At 33.3% G+C, this 25,037-nt stretch overlaps 1 protein-coding gene across 2 annotated transcripts in view; it reads right to left on the reverse strand.

Moving 5' to 3' along the window:
* Window positions 1-3,258: 3,258 nt before the first annotated feature.
* The window catches only part of SH3YL1 (SH3 and SYLF domain containing 1), a 72,292-nt gene continuing 50,513 nt past the window's right edge, over window positions 3,259-25,037 (reverse strand). For both annotated transcript variants that reach the window (XM_037812847.1, XM_037812846.1), the window contains exons 6-11: window positions 21,476-21,588; window positions 20,415-20,543; window positions 19,093-19,261; window positions 18,298-18,376; window positions 12,552-12,608; window positions 3,259-4,462 (exon numbers count right to left, since the gene is read on the reverse strand). In XM_037812847.1, the coding sequence (XP_037668775.1) occupies window positions 4,272-4,462; window positions 12,552-12,608; window positions 18,298-18,376; window positions 19,093-19,261; window positions 20,415-20,543; window positions 21,476-21,588 (738 nt within the window). In that variant the 3' untranslated portion in view covers window positions 3,259-4,271. The remainder of the gene's footprint in view (window positions 4,463-12,551; window positions 12,609-18,297; window positions 18,377-19,092; window positions 19,262-20,414; window positions 20,544-21,475; window positions 21,589-25,037) is intronic.

Genomic DNA, 25,037 nt, shown 5'->3' on the forward strand with positions numbered 1-25,037 from the left:
GTGGAGAAAGTTGCATAAATTCAACTACATAACAATAAAGTGAACTTGAAAATCAATGATAACTTAGAGAAAATATTGGTAACATATCACAGAAACAGGGCTTATGTTCCTAAAATATGAAGAATTCTCAAAAAATATAGAAGGAAAAATGTTAAAAACTGTAACAGGTGAAATAAACAGGTCACATATAAAATTATTTTAAATTTTAACAATGCTAAAAAAAAAAAAAACTCTAAACATGCAGAAAAATGTGTATCTTCACTCAGAAGAAAAATACCACCCTGTTCAATTTACGGAAGCTTTATAGGGTGATCTAGTACCTGATAGGGCTGGTCACCATGCTGTTTTACTCTTTCAGAAAAAAAAATTAATTTAAAGAAGCTTGATATCTTTGGTATGTTGAATCTTTTTATCCAAGGTTTGTTATGTTGTTCCATTTGCTTAAGTCTTTGTGACTTTCAAGAATATTTTCCTCAGAGATTCTACAAAAAAATTCCTTTTTTTTTCCCTAGATATTTAACTTCTTTAGTGGTCTTTTACATTGGGGCATTCTTTTCATTAAATCTTTTAACTGATTGGGCTTGGTAAATATAGAAGAAGAAACAAATGAAATTGAGAATAAAATAAAACAATCACAAAAATTTAACAAAACCAAAAGTTGGTTCTCTGAGAAGATCAATAAAATTAAGAAACCCTTATCTAGACTGAAAAAGAAGAAAAAGAAGATGGAAATAAATAAAATCAGATACGAGAGGGGGGACATTACTATTGACTCCACAGAAATAAAAAGAATCATAAGAGGATACTATGAACAACTGTATGCCAGCAAATTAGACAACTTAGATGAAATGCACAAATTCCTAAAAACACATGAACCACCTACACTGATTCTATAAGAAACAGAAGACCTAAAGAGACCAATTACAAGTAAAGGGAATGAATCCATCATCAAAAGCCTCCTAACAAAGGAAAGCCCAGGACCAGAAGGCTTCACAGGGAACTCTACCAATCATTCCCAAAATTAATACCAACCCTGCTCAAGCTCTTCCAAAAATGTAAAGAGGATGGAATACTATCCAACTCATTCTATGAGGCCAACACCACCCTAATTCCAAAGCCAGATAAAGATAGTACAAGAAAAGAAAATTACAGACCAAATTCTCTTATGAATATAGATCCAAAATTCCTCACAAAAATACTTGCAAGTTGAATCCAACAGCACAGAAACTACCTTTGCTTACCTGGGATAAAACCCACCTGATCATGGCATATAATTCCTTTCAGCAAATGTAGTTCAATGTAAAAAAAAAAAAAAAAAATGAATTAATGCAATGTATTACATTTAAAAAAGGGAAAAAACTACATGATCATCTCAATCGATGCAGAAAAGGCATTTGACAAAATCCAGCATCCTTTCTTGATAAAAACACTTAGAAAAATAAGAATAGAAGAAAGCTTCCTGAACACAATAAAAGGCATAAATGAAAAAATCAACATCTAACATCATGTTCAATGCTGAAAGACAGAAAGCTTTCCTTCTCAGATCAGGAACAAGACAAGGATGTCCACTGTCTCCACTGCTAAGGAACACTTGTACTGGGATTTCTAGCCAGAGTAGTTAGGCAAGGAAAAGAAATAAAATTCATCCAAATTGGAGAGGAAGAAGTAAAACTTTCACTCTTTTGCAGATGACATAATCCTTTAAATAGAAAGTCCCCAAAATCTACAATAAAGTTACTAGACCTAACAATGAGTTCAATACTACACAAATTGATTTATAGATTCAAAGCAATCCCTATCAAAATCCCAACGAACTACTTTGCAGAAACAGAAAAACCATTCATTTATTTGGAAGAGTAAGTGGTCCCAAATAGCCAAAAACATCTTGAAAAAGAAGAATGAATTTGGAGGACTCACATTTCCTGGCTTTAAAGCATGTTACAAAAGTACAGTAATCAAAACAGCATGGTGCTAGCATACAGATAGGTATATAGACCAGTGAAATAAAATTGTGAGTTCAGAAATAGAGCCTCACCTATCTATAGTTAACTGATATTTGACAAGGTTGCCAGGTCCATTCAACTGGGATAGAATAGACTCTTCAACAAGTAGTGCTGGGAGAACTGAAAGGGGAACCCTTACTCACACCTGAGGCAAAAATTAACTCAAAATGGATCAATGACCCAAATATAAGAACCAGGACCACAAAACTCCTAGAAGAAAATGTAGGGAAGCATCTTCAAGCTCCTGTGTTAGGTAATGGTTTCTTAGACTTTACATCCAAAGCACAAGGAAAAAAAAGAAAAAAAATGAGACAAATGGGACCTCCTCAAAATTAAATACTTTTGTGCTTCAGAGGACTTTATCAAGAAAGTGAAAAGGCAACCTACTCAATGGGAGAAAATATTTGAAACCACATATCTGCTGAAGGTTTAATATCCAGAGTATATAAAGAAATCCTACAACTCAACAACAAAAAGAGAAACAACTCAGTTAGAAAATGGACAAAAGACTTGAACAGATTTTTTTCCAAAGAAGAAACCCAAAGGGTTAAAAAGTACAGGAAAAGATGCTCAACACCACTAGTTATTGGGAAAATGTCACTCAAAACCACAATGACATATCATTGCACAACTCCTAGAACGATCACTATTAAAAAAAACCTGAAAAATGTAAGTGTTGGAGAGGATGTGGAGAAATAGGAACACTCATTCACTGCTGGTGGGAATGTAAAATGGTGCAGCCACTGTGGAAAACAGTTTGGCAGTTCCTCAGGGAGCTAAGTATAGAATTGCTATATGATTTAGCAATCCCACTACTAAGTATATACCCAAAAGAAAGCAGGGACTTGAACAGATATTTGCACACTTATGTTTATAGCAACATTATTCACAATTGCCCAAAGATGGAAGCAAACCAAGTGCCCTTCAACCAATAAATGGATAAACAAAATGTGGTGAATACACATGATGGAATATTATTTACCTGTAAGAAGGAATGAAGTCCTGATGCATGCGACAACATGGATAAACTTTGAGGGTATTATGCTGAGTGAAATGAGTCAGGCACAAAAGGACAAATATTATATGATCTCACTGACAAGAATTAACTATAATAAGCAAACTCACAGAGTTAAAATCTAGAATATAGGTTACCAAGGGATGGAATAGAGGGTAGAGAATGGGGAGCTGATGCTCAATTCGTGCAGAATTTCTATTTAGGTTGATTGTAAATATTTGGAAATGGATAGTAGTGATGGTAGCACTGTACTGTGAGTGTAATTAACAGTGCTCAATTATGTTTGTGAATGTGGTTGAAGGGGAAATTTTGGGTTGTGTATGTTACTAGAAGGAAAGTTAGAAGATAAAACATGGAACTGTATATCACAGAGAACCCTTCTGTGGATGACAGACAGTGGTTAATAGCACAAATATAAGTATGTTCTTTCATAAACTATAACAAATGTATGACATTATTACAAGGTGTTAATAATGGGAATAAAACACACCTAATGTACACTATGGACTATAGTTAACAAGTAATACTTTAATAATCTTTTATCAGTTGTTACAAAGGTACCACACTAATGCAAAATGTCAACAATAGGGAACATTGTATCTTTTACATGACTTTCTGTAAACCTACAATTTCTCTAATTAAAAAACAAAAAATGGCTATGAATAACTAAGACATAGATAACCTCATAAAGAAGAAAATATAATAAATATCTTTTTTTAATGCATTGTGGTTGAACTTTGTAACTGTACATTTCTTATAAATGTATTCAAATGATTTTTGAAAATGCAAAGATTATTTTAAAGGATTCATATCCTAGTTAGCACCTAAAATTCTAATTATTATTTAATACTTGATTTAAGCTGATTTTTCTTCTCTAGCCACTTTCAAATAGAAACGTTAAGAATTGGCATATGTGGCCCTATCCCTATTTCTCAAATCAAAATAAACAAGATATACACAGCTAGAAAAATGTTCAGTAATGTTTGAAAATGTACACACAAAAATGTGACCACATAAATTGGAGGCTAACAACTATTAAATAGTATATATGATAAAATTAGTACAGAGCATTTAAAGATATGTAACCATTTATTTATATATAGGAAAAGAAAATCTTTTATATACTGGACTAAGAGTTTGTAGAATAAACAGAAGTATTTTCAAATTCATTTTAAACAATGCTAAACTGGCTATAATCCTGTCATTGTAGAAATATATATATATTCTTAAAGAAGAGGAAAATAATATAAACTTTAATTCATTGTTACATAGTTGGCTGGAAAAATGCCAGTTTGGCCTCGAAGCTTTCCTTCCCACCAATCAAAATGTGAATCTGTTTTTGATATAACTGTGATCCTATCTCCAGCTTGAAATTTCAAATCCCCTGGTTGTTGTCCTTCAAAAGAATATAGTGCCATCACTTCCATAGGTTGATGTGAATTACCTACAACAAGAAAAAAGTTTTTAAATTATTCATATTTTACAGAGGAAATATTGGGAGTGTGTGTATGCAAAATACGATGTAACCACTTTGGGCTTGGTACTCTAAGAAAAATGATGGAGTCCTAGGACGTGGAAGCTGGCAGATTTCATTGCATACAATCTTTTAAGTTTTCTTCTTTTGTTTATGCATCATAATTCTCATCACTTAAACTTACATGTTTTTCCTTCAAAAAGAGCAAATACTTGGCAATAACATTTCCAAATCTATACACTCCAGAATTTCATAATATTATATATTATTAAATAATATTATTAACTGTATATTTAGTAAATGTTTGTGGCTATAATTATTTGAATTTTGAATAAACTATAAGATAATATTATTTGCATTTTTCTCATTTTAATGCAGTAATCATGATGACTTCTATCCATTGCAGCTGTTGGAGAAGAGCTAATATTTATGTTCCTGATTGTACTATAAAAGACTACATTTTAAAATCTTTCTTTATAGTATAAATTGTTTTTAAGGATTCCAGCTCAGATGCTTCCAGCTCAGATGTATTTTTCTGTTGTGATAGCTAATATTTTTTTCACTGCAGAGTCATAACTGTTTTCATGTCTGCACTTAATGGATCATTTCTTTCAATACCAGATATGCAATTTAGATTATATAAAATCAGATAAGCATATTTACATATATTTAAAGAGTATTTCAACACAATGTGTAGAATTAAATATATTAGGAAAAATACCATGAGAATTGAGTGGTTAACATGAATAAAAGACATTAACAATATAAACTGTATAACATCATAAAAATGTAAATAAATGGGTAGCTTCTGTGCACTCAGCTACACAGTCTAATACTTCTATGTTTCATATAATTTTGTGCTTAAATTAGGCAATTAGACACTTGTTAAATGCATCTAAGTACAGAGACAGCGAAACATTAAATAACTGAATTCTAAAATCAGTTAACACATTTTAATCCATAATAATATAAAAAAATGAACTTGGACTGTCAGTAAGAAATAAAAATAGCAGACACTTTATTTAAGATAGAGCACATTCACTGAAACACTGAATTTGCAGTTCACACAAGACGGTGCTACAGTTCTTTCTATAAAACATGATATCTAGTTCCTTGATTTCTCCTAATGTAAACAATCCTGATAATACCTAATATGATTACATCAGAGATATTACTGGTTATTCAGTTTTTCTATAATACAGATGATTTCTTCATGCATATTTTTCCTCTTTTATACTATGTTTACTTTTAGCCCATTAATTTTGAGGAAAAAGGTTAAAAGAAAGGCACCAAAATAATAAAACTGTGATACAGTTTGGAGACAATCAATGCAAAGTTAAGTGGCTGTTAATACACATTAATGATCAGTCATCATTACAAACTATAAAAATTAGCTATGAACTAAATTGAAATGAGACATATACAGCATAGTATTCACATATAGCTTCATTTTCATTAGATCAGAAGAATTTAAGTTAATGTTTAAAAAAATCATTTCTGGAGATAATTTTTTATCTATAATTATATTTGTGATATCCATATACAAAGTTCAAACTTGATTAACCAGACCCAACCAATGAAAATACCTGAATTAATTTGATTCCTCCTCCTCCCTCTTGACTCCCCAGACATTTTGGATAACAGAAAGATGCAAATGAAAAGAGTACTTGTGACTATCAGAAGATATTCTGGAAGCCATATTCATTTCAGCTTCCATTACCTTATATATAGTTATAGCACTATTTACAAAATTACAAATGCATGAGAAAGATGATTACATATATTAATAATATGTAGCATTCAATGTATATATAGGCATACCTCATTTCATTCTGCTTCACTTGATTATGCTTCACAGATAACAGTGTTTTTTACATACTGAAAGTTTGTGGCAACCCTGCATCGAGTGTCTACTGGTGCCATTTTTCCAACAGCATGTGCTCATTACATGCCTGTGCGTCACATTTTGGTAATTCTCAAAATATTTCAAACTTTTTCATTATTATTGTATCTGTTAAGGTGATCTGTGATGTTACTACTGTAATTGTCTGGGGGTGCCACAAACTCCACCCACATAAGACAGCAAACTTAATCGATAAGTGTTGTGTGTGTTCTGACTGCTCTGTCAACTGGCTGTTCCCCTGTCTCTCTACCTCCCTCTCCTCAGGCTGGGTAACCCAAGAGCTCTGATAGAGGCATACCACCAGATTAATGTTGTTTTCATGCCTGCTAACACAACATCTATTCCGCATCCCAAGGATCAAAGAGTAATTTTGTCATTCAAGACTTATTACTTAAGAAATACATTTTGCAAGGCTATAGCTGCCAAAGACAGTGCTTCCTCTGATGGGTCTGGCCAAACTCAATTGAAAGGACTTTGGATAGGATTCACCATTCTAGATGCCATTAAGAATATTCATGATTCATAGGAGGAGGTCAAAATAGCAACATTAACAGGAGTTTTAAAAAAAAAAGTTGACTCCAACCCTCCTGGGGGACTTTGAGGGGTTCAAGACTTCACTGGAGGAAGTAACTGCAAAAGTGGTAGAAATAGCAAGAGAACTAGAATTAGAAGTGGGGCCTGAAGACATGACTGGATTAGTGCAATCTCATGATAAAACTTGAGTGGATGAGAAGTTGCTTCTCATGGATGAGCAAAGAAAGTGGCTTTATGAGACAGAATCTACTCCCTGTGAAGATGCTGTGAATATTGTTAAAATGGCAACAAAGGATTTAGAATATTACATAAATTTAGTTGATAAAGCAGTGGCAGGGACTAACTCCAATTTTGAAAGAAGTTGTACTGTGGGTAAAATGCTATCAAACAGCATCACAGAGAAATCTTTTGTGAAAGAAGAGTCAAGTGATGTGGCAAACTTCACTGTTGTCTTATTTTAAGAAATTGCCCCAGCCATCCTAAACTTCAGCAACCACCACCCTGATCAGTCAGCAGCCATGGACATTGAGACAGGACCCTCCACCAGCAAAAAAGACGATGACTCCCTGAAGCCTCAGATGATGGTTAGCATTTTTTAGCAATAAAATTATTTTAATAAAGGTATGCACATTGCTTTATTAGACATAATGCTATTGTACACTTAACAGACTATGGTATAGTGCGAACATAACTTTTATATGCACTGGGGACCAAAAAAATTGTGACTTGCTTTATTGCTTTATTGTGGTGGTCTGGAATCAAGCCCACAGTATCTCCAAGTTATGCCTGTGTAATAACAACAGCTACTATTAATTGAGTTAGGTAGTATAATAAACACTTCACAATGTATTTCACTTATTCCTTGTAATTCAATCAGGTAGCTATTGTTATCTCCATTTTACATAATTGACACTGAGACAGAGATGTCAAATAATTTGTTCAAGTTCAGAGAGCTTGTTGGAGGGTGAGATAGGAACCTAAGGAGTTTGTCTCCAGGCACTCAACAGTATTTACATTATACCCCAAGATCCTCAGTAACCATACAAATATTAAAGTGTGTTCAATCAACTGAACTTAAGATTTATCAAAGAATTTTATTTTTGTTAGACAAATTGTTGAAGGGAATTGGTAAATTTCCCTGCATCACTGAGTTATCCAGATTATACAAATAATCAGATAATACAAATAATTGTGCTGTCTAATTTGTTGAGTCAAATTAGGAAGCAGATAGTTGCCACATATCTCAACTACATTCTTCAGTAACTGATGCCGAGGATCCTAAGTACCTGGGTAATTAGTGATAACTGAGTTACTTCTCACAGTTTTAGGAATATATTGTATGATGAATAGTTAGAGGAAGGAAGATTTTATGAACTTAGGAAAGAAAGAGAAAGAGGATTGCAGACCGGGTTCAATCCCCTGCCTTTTGACAGACTAACTTTCACCAAGACAAGCTGAACTGCATGATTCCAGATGAAATAAGGGAAAAAGCAGTGATGGGAAACATGGGTATCAGGGCAAAATGGATGGTCCTGAGATGCAGCAGAGAGCAACTCTGTTAATGTTGGGTTTGAAGAGGTCAATATCTAATGTTACTCTTTCCCCCAACCAGAGTTTGGAACAGAAGAGAGGCAGATGGGGGCATGATTACTGGTAGAGTTACTGAAGAATGTAGTTGAGATATGTGGCAACTATCTGCTTCCTAATTTGACTTAACAAATTAGACAGACTTATTTATCCACCCAGTCATGGATAGCCCAGGAAAGCCAGAGATCTCTCCTGCAGGGTCTGGCCCTTTTTACCAGTTGGGAGAAAGAAAACAGGCCACAGCACAAACTCTCGGCAGCAGGCAGGCAGATTCCACAGTGGACAGCTGACCTATGTGTGTCAAATTCGTCACTCAAATTCACTAAACGTGTAAATCCCTCTATCTCCTTAGAGGGGAATACGGGATGGCCAAGTGTTTAGTAGTGTTTGGAAGAGTATTCATCCACATGAACACCAGAGGAGTGGGCCCACTACCAAGAAGTGCAGAAGAGTGCACTGTTAACTTTCACAAAGGCAGGTACTCTTGTGAGTATTAACTGCTTCCTGAAGTAATAGATCATAAGCTATTCAATTTAATGCTATATTGTCAGCTTTCTTCTCCAATGAGCTCAAAATTACTTAAAGTTCCTCTTTATTGCAAATGTTAGAAAAAATTTCCATAAATCTAAGATAAGTGCCTACAAAAGAAAATCACTTAAAAAAAAAAAAAAAAAAAAAAGAGAAAAGAAAAGAAAGGAAAAGAAAAGAAGAAAGGTGAATGTCCTGCTTTTGTGAAGAGAAACTGCCCTGATGGTCAGAAAACAAACCTTATTAGGCTATTAGAATATCTACCTGATCATAGAGGCTTTCCCTTCTGAGCAACATGTGCCTTTGAATTTTAACTTCCTGTGCTTAAAGTAAATTTGAAGGATCTTTGAAGCAATTGGCTATTTTAATTATTATAACATTCGGGTTTAATTCAAACAGAGGTTTTTTCCTCCCCCAAACCAGGGCTAATCTTAACAAGAAACAGAGCTAGATTACAATCAGCATTTAGGGATTGGCAGTTGCCCTAAAGTTCATGCTAGGTCCAAGGGACACCACTGTTTCACTTTTACTTACAGCAGCTAATTCACTTTCTCAGTGGAGTCTGCATAATGTAACCCATGTGCAGCCAACACATCTGGCCCCAGATGTATTTCAGAAGAAGTATCTCAGCCTTTAGAAGATCCACTTCAGGAAAGTAACCAGAACTAAAAGAACACAGACTTTGGTTTTGTTAAACACCTTGTTTTTGTCAATAAAAGTGTAGTGATCAGTTGGGTGGGTACCCTAATTCTGGCTGCTTGAGTTCCCCCAGTCATGTGCTGCCATGACAGTTCTTCAGAGATGAGGGGTCTAAAGGCTTTGGGGACCATATCCCTTATATAGGTGTGAGAATCAATGGTGAATTAGCCAGATGACACCAGATCACATACAGCAGTGGTTTCCACTGGGGAGCAGTTTTGTCCAGGGCAATGTCTGGAGACATTTTTCATTGTTACAACTGGGAAGGAGGGTGCTACTTATTTCTAGAGGGTAGTCCAGGGATGTCGCTAAACATCCTACGAGGCATAGGACAGCCCCCCACAATAAAGAATTATCTGGTCCAAAATGTCAACAGTATCCAGGTTTTGAAACTTTTTCATCGGCAATTATAGGATGGACAAGAGTGAGCAATAAATGTTGACACACTGAGGGAATGGACTTTGAGTTACTGAAAAATGTTCATTCAAGAGTCCTTAGAGAGAGGTTCAGTAAGTCAGACAGTGGAATAGCAAGACTTGCTTTCTGAGAGGCCCCAGTACCATTTAGTTGGACCTTCCAAATGGTATAAAACACAAGATCAGTGGGAAGAAACTACGTGAAATTTGAAATATTATCATTATAGCTGACAACCCATGTGTACAGTTTCAGATTGTCTCTGTGGGTATGTAATAAGTTTAAGAGCTAGCACAGTGGGAGGACAAAGTGCCCTGCTAAAATGAGTTTTCAGTTCAAGTAAGGTACAGCTATGTACACGGTGACTCTTCTCTGGCAAGGATAGTCTGCCAGGACATTTCTCTGGCAAGTCTTCTTTGGTAATAGTTTAACTGATTTCAAAATTGCTTTTATTAAAAAAATACAGTAATACCAAGTGTTATTTAAAAAAAAAACAAAATTAAACAGATTTTAAAACTTCCCTTTCATTTTTTTTCCCTCCAAAATCTCTTATCTAGGGAGAAAGGGCTAAAAGAAATTAATATTAATTTTAATCTAGTACCTACTAAGTGTTTCTACAAGTTAACTTATCCCACCCTCAAATACAATAAACAAACAAACCATGGGTGGGTAACATTATCTTCAGATCAGCCAACTAATGAATTAGAGTATTCAGATTTAAATCTAAGTCTGTCTCCAGAGTCCACTGCGTGTTATTTTTCCATTAAACATTTTCCCTTGGTGTAGCTTATGAGATATTTCTAATATTTACTAGGTACCTAGGCTATAGGTACAGGCACAGAAAAACATAAGCTGAGAAAAGGGAATTCTAGTTCCCTATTTAACATTACAAGAAGGCATTATTGGAGGGATTCACAGACTGTTCCACTGTAGCTAATTTCACCCCTTTCCTTCTCTCAATCTCTTCCTCCCTACCTCTCTGTTTGGCGCTCCCTTTCCAGGCAAACTCAGAGAGTTTGTTGACCCTGTCAAGTTTAAAAGCTTCTTTAACTGCTAGATACCTAAGTCTAGGTCTAATCTTAGAGTCCTGAAAGGTGAAGGACTAATATAAAACTCTAGGTGTTTATGTTACTTTTATGTAAACATTTATATCTTAAACACTTGCACTCCTAAAAAGAAATGTATCCGAAGGTCAAACTTTCAATGCCTGTAGTAGTCTTTCACAAAGAAAGGAAATTAAAAGAAAAACAAAAACAAAGACCGAAACCCAAAAAAACCTCTTAGGGCTTTCTCATGAACCCCAGCATGCTCAGGACCACAAATACAAGCATTGTTCCACAGTTCAGGCCTTGGCCATCACACCAGCTCTAACGCAGTATCTGGCCTTTGGTTTCTCAGATCTCTTCCAAGGAAAATCATCACAGAAAAGATTGCCAGAAGTAAACTCCATAACAGAAGACAGCACTAAATATAAGAAGACCGATGGAAACCCTAAATCCATCAAGAAAAAGTTGGCTTCTGCTCAATGGACTCTGTTTAAGAGACATTTTAGAGATATTTTTATCTGCATGATCTAAATTTTTAAAAGATAGTTGGGTTATCTAATTATTTTGATGTTTTATTTACATGGAATGGTTAATTCTCCAACATTTTATTAATCCAGTAGTATAAAATTTTTTGATTCCAGAGACCTAAATATACAATGTGAAAAAATAAATAGGATATCATATTACTATTAAACTTTTCCCTCAATTTGTGTCCCACTCACAATTCTATATAATTTCTTAATCCTTTCAAAGAACATTTTCTAAAGAATATTGAAGTAAGATAGGTTGAAAGAACTATTTCTATTATAGTAAAACCTAACAAGTTTTATGAGAACTTCCCATTAATAGTAAAATATTTGAACATGAAAAATAAAAAAAGAAAACCTTTAAAAATAGAAAACTCATGGGGCTAAAATTCAGATATAATGCAGTAGGAATTATGTTGTAATTTAAAATCAACAAACTTTGGCATTCTATTCCTATTACATATTTAGAAGCTTCTAGACAGTTTCTGAAAGATCATATGAGCACCAGACAACACCGTGGTTCCTCAGAAGTAAACAGCAGTTAAGTTCTTGAGCTCTGCCTGTTTCAACTGTTTGTTATGCATATAACTGTACTCCTTCAGTTCCCATGGTCACTTTCCTTTACTCAAACTAAGAGTGAGTAAGAGAACAAAAACATAGCACATTTTAATGAAGTCCTGCTCAAAATAACGTAGATTCTTATAAGTCAAAGAAGAGATACTGAACGTTTTCCCTGAGGTTTTTATAATCAGATTAGTTAGAAAGTTTGTGATTATGTGATAGATACGAATTATTTTTAACATATAGATATTTTTATTTACCAACACTCTCATGATAGCTGGAAAGTTCAGGATAGAGCTTATATTCATTTCTGTTACCTGCAACACAAAAAAGAGGGGGAACTTAGAAAACTTATTGGTATATAGTATGTAATACAAAACTGCCAAGTCTTACCTTTGCTAAACAAATATTTCAGTGGCTGAAGTATCATTATTTGATCATGCTTTAAATCGAGAATTGTGCCTAAATAAACCCAGAAAATACACCAAGTGTAGGATAGATGTTAAATATAAAAGAATGTATATATAAGTAGATAAACTATAACTTGTGGCCTTTTAAGTATATATGAATGGAAAAACAGAATCATCTCTTTACCAGAAACAATCAAAAAAGGACTGAATAAAAGAAAAAAAGCTTGTTAACTCCCAAGTTAGTGATTTTCAAATATTTTTGCTTGTGTAACACTGCAAATAATTTTTAAACAGCATGTATACACTTGTATATTTTTAAATTGATAACTAATATTGTTCCATATAGGTTTAAGTAGTTGTAAGGAGTATACTGTTTAGCATATTGCAAATATCAATTTTAAATTAAATAACCACACCTTTTTTTTAAAGGTATCCAAAAGAATCTAAATAGCTTAGTGATCTGAAACCCACCATCATCTATTAAACAACCTCAACAAGCTATTTTTAATAGACTGAAATTATAGTTAAATACGGTTAACCTTCAAACCATATTTCCATTCCACCCCAAAGATTTTATCCTAATACACTAATATTATATTTTTATATATAACAGTTTCTGCAACAAATATTTGCATATTAATTTATTTTTAAATTATGCAAACAAGTCTATTAAATAATTTCTTCTGGATTAAGTTCTCATTACAATCGCTATCAGTACACAATTGATCAAAATGTTAAATGCATTAAGAATTTAATAACTTAGCACAGAAAAGTAAAATTTTACCTGACATGCATCTCTTAATAAATGGATGAGACCCTTTGCAATCAGCACATATACACAAAATGACTATTTCTTATTGCTAGAATTATCTAGGTTCAGCATGAAATTCTATTTTGGTTTTCTTTCTTTTAGATATAGGTGGTAAGAAAGCCAGTTCTCATAAAAACTAGAGAATACTGGAAGGAGTCTTATTATAACCTCACGGGGATTGAATCATCTTCCCTATAAAAAACATGTTCAAGTCTTAATTCCTGTTCCTGTGGGTGTTAACTTATTTGTAAATAGGACCTTCAAAGATATTATCAGTTGAAGTGCGGACCCATTTGTGAATAGGATTAGATGAGGACAAATTGAATCAGGGTGAACCTTAACCCAAAAGACTGGAATCCTTATAAGCAAAGGAAATTTGGATATAGGAGTCAGAAGAAGCCAGAAGTCAGTAGAAAGCAGATCAGTGGAAATCAGAGGAGCAGACACAAGGAGAAATTGCCATGTAATGAATGACTGCTGGAACACTACAGACTCTGGGAGAAAGCCAGCCCTGACAATACCTTTATGTTGAACTTCTAACCGTCAACACTGTGAGACAATAAATTCCTGTGGTTTAACCCAACTCATTATGTGGTATTTGTCATAGCAGCCCTGGCAAACTAAGACATGACAATATCACTTAATTCTTTTATATTCCTTCTGAGGTAGAGGCCAAAAACATCACACAGTTATCTCTCACCAAAACAATAATAATAATTTATTATTTATAAAACAAAATAATAAAATATTACTTTATTATTTGGTGACTGATAACCATGTGATGTTCAAATATTAAACATAACAATTATAATATTGATTAATTTTATTATAAAAACAGATACTTCCATTAGGGCCTTCTTCAATTTTGTTGAAAACAAAGAAATGGCAATAATTTGATTTGCAAAAGGATTTGCTACTCGGTGAGAAACATGTTCTATACCACATCAACATCACTATTTCAGACTGAATCACTGTTCTTATACTTTGTGGGCAAGGCAGCATACTGAATGCATAATTTCAGCATGGTTTAGGGAATTGATTTTCTTTTTAAAGTGGGGAGAGAACAATTGAGAAAGAAAAAAAGATGGAGAAGATGACCTGCATGTCATGTTTCCAGCTAGATTCTTTTTAAAAAGGATTTATCTGGGTGCGGAAGATAAGGAAATTGAATTTCTTAAATTATCTCTGCCCACATACCCTAGGGTAGTCTTTGTGTCTGTGTACTCCTAAGGGTACATGTACACATTGACCTAAGAAGTTTATGAAGATGAGAATATAGAAGTAAACATTGGCACGGTGGATGGGGGTGGGATAGGGATAAAAACATCCCAAGAGAATCTATTAAGAAACAAAAGCTACCTAGAAATAAGAGACTGTGGATAGGTGACCAGATATAAGGCAAACAAAATATATGTAAATTAATAGATTTTCTCACCTATAACAATAAGCACTCCGAAATAGAAATGGGAAAATCCATTCCATTTACCACAGCAAATTACTTAGGAATAAATTAAATAAGAAAGGCATAGAAACTATTAAATCTTATTGAAAGACATAAAGTAATATCTCAACAAATAGAAATCATAAAATGAGATTATCATACAAACGTCAAATGAATTTATTTGTACACGTAATGTTATGTTATTGCAATTAGTATCCAAAAATCACACAGTTACTATAAGCACATGATATTATTTTACCTAGAATCACATATTAGGGGAGGAGAGGAGAATGGATAAAATGATCTTAAAATATATGAAGAAAAAGTGTGCCATAATTGGCAAGATACCACATAAATTAAAGATTTACTTGCAAAAATAAAAATATTGCAAGAAAATCTAGGAGACTGTGAAAAATCCGAAGGTGGGAAGACCTTTTGAATCATGTCTAAAAAGTTCAAACACTATAAGATATGGAAAATAGATATATTTTACATAAAAATTAAAACTTTCATGTAATAAAATATATGAAAACAAAGTCAATAGACAAACAATATATGTAAAAAAATTATAATCCAAATGACATGCATAGCCTGTCATATACAAAGTAATCCAAAATTGAGAAGACAACAAATATCCAACAGAAAAAAAATTGGCTGATGAGATGAAGAGACTTTCAGGGGTGATCAAATCCCAAACACCGGAAATTATATGAAGAGATGTTCAGATTCATGAATGACAGGGGAAAACACAATCTAATTAAAAAGGAGAAGTAACAATCCCCCAGACTGGCAAATTTTTAAAAATATTCTAACACTAATTGTGGTGGGGATGTGGACAAAATCACCCCGTACAAGGCTGGTGAGACTCCGAAGTAGTCAAAACTTTAAAAAGCAGTATACCAATACTATTAAGAATTAAATATATCCTCTGACCTATCATGTCCACTCCTGGCAATCTATCTCAAGAAATAAAGAACCAATATGTAAAGACACTAATTTTGAAGGATGTTAACTGTGGCACTGTTAATCTTGGCAACACTCTGAATTAAAAAGTTAATACGCAACAAGAGAAGAGCGGCTGAATAAAATATGGTACACCCGTGGAATATTAAGCTGCCATTAAAAAGAATTAATTAAACTATATCATGAACAAAACAAAACAACCAAGCTACTGTAAAGCAAGTTCAATATGAAACTTTTTATAAAACAACAAAATATTCTGCCTGTGTGTATGTATGTGTTGGTACATGTGCCTGTGTGTAGAACTACATGGACATGGAGAAGGATAGAGGAGTATACATTTTATGTTGTTAATACGGGTTTCTGCGAATGAGGATGGAAGGGGTTGCCTGATGAAAGCTAAGTTAGAGGAGAAATGGAGAAAAGAGAACGACTTAAAAAAGGAAAAGGAAAAGGGAAAAATATTACATACAAAAAAGTATTTAAATGAACTATGTTTGAGCATTTATATATAATTATGTATGTGGGGATATATAAATAACTTAAAAATAAAGCTTTAAATTTTTAATAAAGATATAGGAATAGGTCAGATTTAAAATTTAAAGGTCTAAATGGATGGCAGTTTTAAATATTCCTTTTATTGAATAAAAAACTAGTACTTCAAATTTGGGATGATGTGCTGCATGAGAGATGATATGCATGTTAGGAAAAAAAAGGGGTATCTAGCAACAAATAATGAAATACAAACATCTAGGGAGAATGAGAAGTGTTCATAAGAGACAGATATACAGTGAGCAGAGCTGAATTTGCAGAAATGTTATCAGGCAAAAAAAGGTAAACTGACAGAGAAAAGCAGATACTGTTCACAAAACAATTGCCTACTTGGTAAAATGGGGAGAACATTGACTCCACAAGAAAGGCTTTGGTAGAAGACAGGAGATCATGAGGTGAAACAGATAATCCAGGGTTGGCACAGGCAAGGGTCTTGGTGAGCAAAAGGTAATGCTGAAATATCAGGTTTTATAATGCATGTTCAAGAGGAAATGCAATGCAAACAATTCTTGTGAGCTTTTTAATTGTTAAGTAAAAGGATTTTCTTAAGGTAAGGTAGAGTAGTTTTTTAAAATCTACACTGACAAGGAATTTATATTAAGAGGACTAAAAATTTTTTATATAGGCATGAAAGAGATATCTTTTAGTGGGGAAACTTTAGAATCTTTATGTATTTTAAAACATATGCACAGATCAAATTTGATGTAATCACTCATTACTGAAAATACGAGTATAAGCAAATTTATCACCTTAACATGAATCAGAAATAGACTCACTCTTAGAAGAATACAGCTTCCCAAGAAAATAAGATACAGACTAAGTTATTGAGGAGAAAGGGTATGTAATAAAGAAGGACATGTCTAATTCCTGAGTTTCTCCATGGGAGGGTTAAATTTAGGCAAGCTAAAGCCAGGAATCAATATAAGGATTGTAATGGACATTACAATTGGGAAAAAATGGATACAGAAAAATGAAGGAGGAAGGTGGAGAAAAACTTCCATAAAAATAGAAATAACCTTCCTGTCCTATGAAACCCTTTAATATTTTTATCACTCCTCTCAGAACTTACAAACTTCCTTTCATTAATTGCAGTTATTTTCCCAAATGTAATATCTTCACTACTAGACTGAAAGTTCTTTAAAGGCAAGATCCCAGCTATAGTCATCTCTGTGCCCCAAAAAAGCTATAATACAGTGCCTCTTGTATGACAGCTGATATTACATGAAACTCCTCCTACTTTAATGTATTGCTATTTACTGGTAACCTCTATATATGAAAAGCAGAATTCTGAGAGTGACAGTCATAAGATGATAGAAATGATAAAAAGAAGCAGTATCTGCTTCTCTCCTCCCCAGTTTACCATTTTTGCCTGACCAGTTTTTGCCAAACACGGATTCTTTACAAATTTAGTTTATTTGAAAATCTACCTTATGAAATCTGAGCTCCCAGAAATATATGTAAAGTAAGTATACAGAAATGTAAATCTGTACGTATACAACAGAAATAGGCTTACTTTCTTCCCATTTCAAATCAGCAGGATGAACGTTATTTAGAAGAAATGACAAATAGGATAGAAGAGAAAAACTATAAAGACAAAGCTCTTGTAAACTGGAGAAAGCATCTTATGAATGAGAGCAGAAATTTTCACAAATTATAGCCATGAGAACTTGTCTTCTATACTTAGAAGAAGCCACCCATTTATTTTTCAATTAAATATCTGTTAGTTTTTCTGTTTTACTCTAGAGTTTAAAGGCTAGCTTGATTTCTTAAAAAAATAATATTTAATATTTATTTAATTATACTTGTATTTGAATTAAAACAAAAATATTTACTTTGAGAACCAGAGTTCAGCTGGACTGGTGCAGATGATTGCTGTGGCCTCGACAATGGTTTTGGAGGTAATTCTTTAGCCTGGGAGAAACAGAATAAATGAATGTAATTTTAAAATGCTTTTTTTTTTTTTTTACTTAGGAAAATATAAAACTTCTCTCTTTTAATGAATATATGCTGCAAATTTTATTTAAAAGCCCACAGATGATACTCCTTGGGCTCATATTTAACTGAGTAAGATGACAAGCCTCAGATGTAGGAAAGGGGAATGCTCCTCTCCTAAATGGAAGCTAAACCCACCCAGGCCCCTCTGACAATCTACATGCAAGTCTTGGGGGGTTTCAGATGCACCAATATGATAATTGGCTGAGCAATCAACTGGGAGTAGCAGTGACAAAGTTAAGCTCCTTCTGCTTCAGGTTCCATCCTGCATAACAGGGGTCAAGCCAACTCTGAAAGGATGTAGTAAACTGGATGGAAAAATATGAACAAAACCCTTGGTCCTGAGAGGCGTGACCTACAGTAGGAGCTCAGTATCAGTAGCTGCTATTATTATTATTATTTAACATTGCAAAGTACTATCCTTAGAAAAATGCAATAATGGAAAACAAACTATTTTTCTCTTTGAAATTTTGAAAAGGGTCAAGGTTTTATGACATTTTCATTAGAAAATTATGTAAATGACATTACCAAGGGAAGTTTAGCGAGTTATCAGGAACCCTATCTCAAGGGACAGAATGTTTTGCATATAGGAATTTCCTGTGACTACTGAGAAAAATAGAAAAATCAAACATTACAGAAGCCTTCCTCTGTTCCCTTGCTGCTTTTCTTGCATTGATTCGTTGTTCTTCATTTTCATACTTTTCAGTAAAGGAATCAAGAATTTCATAGAGATCTTCTGCTTGGGCAGGCCGTGGTATATCTCCAAATAAAATGTCATAAGCACGAATATCTTGACAATAAAATCTAATAAGAAATGTCAAATTAAGAACATTTCTTTTATGGACACAGGATCTTTTCTGGAGTTAAATATAGGAAATTATATATATACACACACACACACATATACACACACACGTAGATAATCACTCATATATAACACTTCATATATACCATTCTTCAAACCCTAACTACAATCCATATCCCATATTCAACCCCCTAAATCTATCCACCTAAACCTATCCACAAAAGCAACAACCATAAATATCCTGATAAAAAGCACATCCATATACATATGTACATTTACACATGCATATAATGTACATATATATACATACACATATAAATAAACATATATACATAAAAGCACATGCATATCTATAGACTTTTACTTTTTAAGTTTTTTACAAAAATGGTAAAGTTACACATGCATATAGTAAAAAAGATTAAATAATTCTTTGAACTCTTTTATCCCAGCAGTCTCCAGACCCTTGCTACTTCTGCTTCTACTCCCCCAAGAAGCCACCTCTTCTTCATTTCTTTTAGCTAATAATTTTGGTTTCACCACAATATCTTTAAATAAACATCTTGCATTACAGTTGCGTGATTTTTTTTTTCAGCTTTAGATATTTTCTTCTGACTTCTAATATGGAAGAAGCTTTAATTTCCTTGTTTCCTGATCCTTCTTTAGATACATGTACCCTTCCCCAAACTCTGATTTCCCAATATATTTATAGTATAATTTTGGTTAGATCTATATTAACTATTTACATTATTACTATGTAAATGTAATATATAATATGTGAATACTTAGAAAAGTGTTCAGAAGATAATAAACCAAATGTTAACAGTGATGGTCTTAAAGAGGTAGATGGATTTTTTTCCTTGTTTTCCTTCCTTTTTTACTTTTTTTGTGTTTTCCAATTCTCCATAATAAGTACATATTAATTTTATATTGAAAGGGTATCCAATAAAAATTTTAAATAAAGACATAAACACAGTTGTGTTGCTGTATTAAAGAAGAACATACATGTTATATTCCACAATAAAAAATACAACTAAAAAAAGGAACACACAAATATAATCTGTAAACTCTTTTGAACTATGTGAATCTGTGAAGTACTATTTTTCTCATCATACTTTCTTTAAATCAATTAAAATTATTTGGGTTTGAACTTACTTTCGATTTGTTTCTTTCCTCTCAATCAAACAGCTACCTTCTAAAGATAAACCAGCAAACAGTCCTCTTGATTTGCAATATGTAAAGACAGCTGCAGAGCTTCTTAAGGCTAAATTTCCTTCCAAATTCCTACAAAATAGAAAATTTTACAACATACAAGAGGATCTAAAAATTAAAGATTCATATTTGAATAGCACTGTAGTTTTAACCCAAAATAATAATCTTGTTCTGTACTAATTATTTGCATATGTTTTACGTCATGTTGGCCTAAACTACACATTGTTTTAATATGCTCTAGAGGAAAAGCAGAACATAGGCAAGTATATGGTATATAAAATTATTATATTAGAATGTAATAATGTAGAAGGATTGTATTGTAGAATATATGTAAAGCTGATAGTTTCCAACTGGATCTTCCTTTCCTAAAACAGGGAAATACATTTTAAGAGTACTAAAGAATTTGGATTCTTTTTACATTGAGTATTTTCACAGAACCTAGAAAACATTTTAAACAATTTTATTGTATATCTTTTATAAAGAGTCTAGGTTTAAAATATTTCTACAATGCTCAATTAAACCAAGAAGAGTACTTCTTTAATAAAGAAGGAATATACACTTTAAATATTGTAAACACTTAAGTACAACACTTCCATTTCAATTTTTCATGATTCAATTTGAGAAAAAGCCCCTTTTTTTCCTTATCAGTGTTTCCCTTTATCATTTAATAAAATTTGACTTGCCTTGGTAATCTCAAAGCTTAAAGGTAAATTTTATGTTCAATTCTGGTAGATACAACGGCCTGTGGTTCTGAAATATTTAGTTTCTTTTTGTATATCCTGGTTTGATTTTCTGATTCTATTATACTGGTTGTATTTTATACATTTCTTATCTGTAAACTACCACCAATACTCTGGGTATAGGCAGACATATAAATCATAAATTTGTCACATTTCATTTTAGTTCAAGTTTTCTCTTAATGCAAAATTTATCTTTCTATCTTTTTTTTTTTTTTTTACCTTTTACTATTCAAAAATGTTCATCAAGTATTTTATAGTACTCACCTTCCCAGGGGCCCAACTGCCACAGTTAAATTCCCTCCAAGTGTTAGGTTACCACCTTTTGCAAATGCTTCTACTGCTCTGTCATAATTCAGAATTATTACCAAATCTGATACCTAAAATGAAGAAATCTATTTATTTAAAAATAACACATTTAACTATCATTTAAAATATACATTGATTAAAACCAAATATATGCTATATATTGTTACATAAATTTCAAGGTAGACAGAGAAAGAAAATGAAAGAAGGGCCACATTTTTATTTTGAGCTGAGGATAAAAGCAACTAATATTGCCATAGATAATTACAACAGACACCTTTTGAGCATTTACTATGCACCAAGTGGTGTACTACCTGCATAATCTCCTTTAATCTCAACAATGTTGTAATGTATGGTTGTGATTCTAAGGTTTAGCAAGGTTAAGTAAACTGTCACTAATAATAATTAGAAACAGATAAAACATAGGTAAGTGGGAAAGGTCAAAACAACCCCCCGATCTCTTCAGACTAAACACTTCTAGAAAGCAGAGCACACAAAAAAACTCAGAATGAGGAATAAGGTAATAAAGTCAAGGGACTATAGGGGCTAAGGAGCCTAATAATATTTTGACTTAAATGTCATGACAAGGTCATGTGCCTACTACTTGTAAATTACATTCTGTAATACTTTAAGTCACAAAAGTTCAAAATATCAGGAAGAAAATTCATGACTATTAGTTAAGACTCAGTCCATGAGTTCATTCTTCTCTAGAAAAATCAAAGTCCAGAATGAGATTCAAATACTCAAGGCATGTGAACATGGAGAAAGCATTTGTTTCTCAAATTAGCCACCTAATGGTAAAGCCCCACTCAGAACTGAGAAATAACATGATTCATCAAAATGAGAGAGTGAGCATGGGCAAGGGCACAATCCTAAGGGTCACAGAGACCTAAGTTTCCACCTGAACTCTACTTTTCAGTAGCTGCGTGACCTTGAGTATTTTAACTTGGGTATTTAATCTTTGGCTCTCTGGTCTTTTGATATTTAAAATCAGCATTAACAGGGCTTCCTCACTGAACTATTGTGAAGATAAGATATATATGTCCAGTGTACTTGGAAAATAGAAGGCATAAGGCCTGGTGCTAAGAATTTGGGCTCTAAATTGAAACTATCTGGGTGGGAATTCTACTTCTGCCACTTACTTGCTGTCTGACCTTGGGCAAATGACTGAATCATTTGAAACTTCAGTTTCCTTCTCTATATAATGTATATAATAATAGTAACCATATTTATAAGGTTGTTCTGAGGATGAATAGAAACTATTTGTAAAGCCTGGCATATAGTAAGTGCTCAATAAAATGTAGCTATTATTAATATTATATAGTAGGTACTCAGGGAATAGTACTTATATCATGTTTACTATACCTCACCAACATATGAAAAGGCCAAGAAGAGTTTTACTCCTAAAAATGTTTTAAAGAGTGCCTTTATCTAGCCCTTTAAACTTTTATGAGTGTATTGAAATTAATTTTTTCATCTGGCCCACAGAAGAATACTATTATTACCAGATGAGATTACATTTGAAAGGATCTAACAGTTTCTGATACAAGTAGATTCTTAATAAATGTTTAATTTGAATCATTTTATGAAAAAAAAAGACACTCAAGATCTATAGGACAAACTATTTATATATCAGTTAGTTAATTCATATAAAATACTTACCCTTGACTCTTGTTGTATTGTTATTTCCATTTTATATATGGACAATTTTTGAGAATCATTGTGTTTAATGACTCACAAAATTATTTAGCATTCTTTTTGCAAAGTTAGTCAATTTTCCCAGTGAATGTATAATATATATCTTATATGCATTTTTAGATAACACCTATAAAGTTGCCTTGTACAATGCTTGGTACATACACTCAGTAAATATAATGTACTAGCCATGACCTACTGTAGATTCTTAAGTTGTTATGTATTTCTGTTTAGTACATCCTAGTACATTTAAGTAAGGCAAAGCTTTAAGAGGCAATTAAAGAAAAAAACACAGTTCTTTAATACTCTGATCCCTATTCAGTTCTTCTGAAATAAGAGCAAGATAATCCTGTGTTCTTTGGTGATACCACTAATAAGATAGAGAACCAGGTCAGAAGCTACACAAATAACTTGAAGAGTGGTATGGCAGACACAGACTCTGATTTTTCTCCCCCACAGCTTTGAATAAAAAGCTAAGCAAATTTTCTGCAAGAAAACGGAGCAATGGAGCAATACATTTGAATATAAGAAAACCATTTGAAAATTGATAAAGTTTCTTAAGAAATTTGAATTAAGACTTGGTTAACTCTAAGTAAGAGCCACATTTTTCAATTAAAGTAAATTCTTAAACGTAAGATTAAAAAACAAAAACAAATAAATAGAAATATCATTCATTAAAAGCGGGGGAAGGTGGTGCTTCTCATCTCTACAATTGCATCTGTGCAATTGGTAGGAGCCTTCACCCAATCCTAATCCCTAACAATCATAAAAGCTGAGCCAGTGTTCTTTCCCTATTCTCTCAGGCCATTCTTGGACCTGTATGGAGGCCTCCCAGAAAGCCCCCATTTGCGGTTAAATAAGCCTTTCTGTACCCTCTTGGTGTGGTGTGTATGTGTGCATGACATCATCAGTCTCAACATTCAAACCAAATTTGGGTGGGGAGGATGGTCTATCCCACCCCTGAGGAGTGACACACCCCATTTCCCACACAAACATATCCTCTCCTTACAGGTCAATCTAAAGGGAATAAGTCAATCAGAGAAATTAGACTCTAAATTCTAACAATAATTTCTTCTCAATTTAAGCCTGGATACGTTGTTCTTCATTAAAGTAAGACAACTCATCCAAGTTATTCCTGGAAAAAGCTGACTCAGTTTTTCAAATTACATTCTTGGATGAACCAAGATTGATCAGACTTGATGGCTCCAGGGTGAACTCTGATTTTGGTGCACACCATACAATCAAGGATAAATCCAAAGACAAGCCATGCATCAGTGTTCAGAGTTTCTGGCTTTGCTACAGTTGTCTAGAAAAGAAAATCTTACCAGTGTCTAAAGTAAGACTGATCTTAGCATTGTCTTCACTTCTCATAATGACAACTCTTTCTTTACCAATACCTCCCTCCCTAACATAATAACTTTCCTCCTCCCCCAATCTGACCCTTATTCTGGATGCATGTATAAAGTTACTGATTTAGATAATTTTTCAGTGTCTTTGATGTTTCAGGAACTAGGGAACTATAGCTCTGATTCACACCCTGTAGATAATGGGAGTCAAAAGGTTAAGACTGATGATAAATTTTTCCGTGTTGACCTTCTGATTAAGGTTTAGGGTGGGCCACTTGCACTTAGATCTCAGGAAGAATGACTATGAAGCTGCTTGAAGTCTGACAATTATTCTTAAATGAAATCACTACAGTTATAAAATCTGACATTAAGCACAGGACACTAAGAACACAAGCTAAGACTGCAGCCTTTCCCTGCAAGGATTCCGTGGGAGAATTGAGTCATAATGCTCTAAGGCTCCAATGCAAAGCAATGAGTTAACT

The sequence above is a fragment of the Choloepus didactylus genome, chromosome 20, assembly GCF_015220235.1.
Source record: "Choloepus didactylus isolate mChoDid1 chromosome 20, mChoDid1.pri, whole genome shotgun sequence".
Lineage (NCBI taxonomy): Eukaryota > Metazoa > Chordata > Mammalia > Pilosa > Megalonychidae > Choloepus > Choloepus didactylus.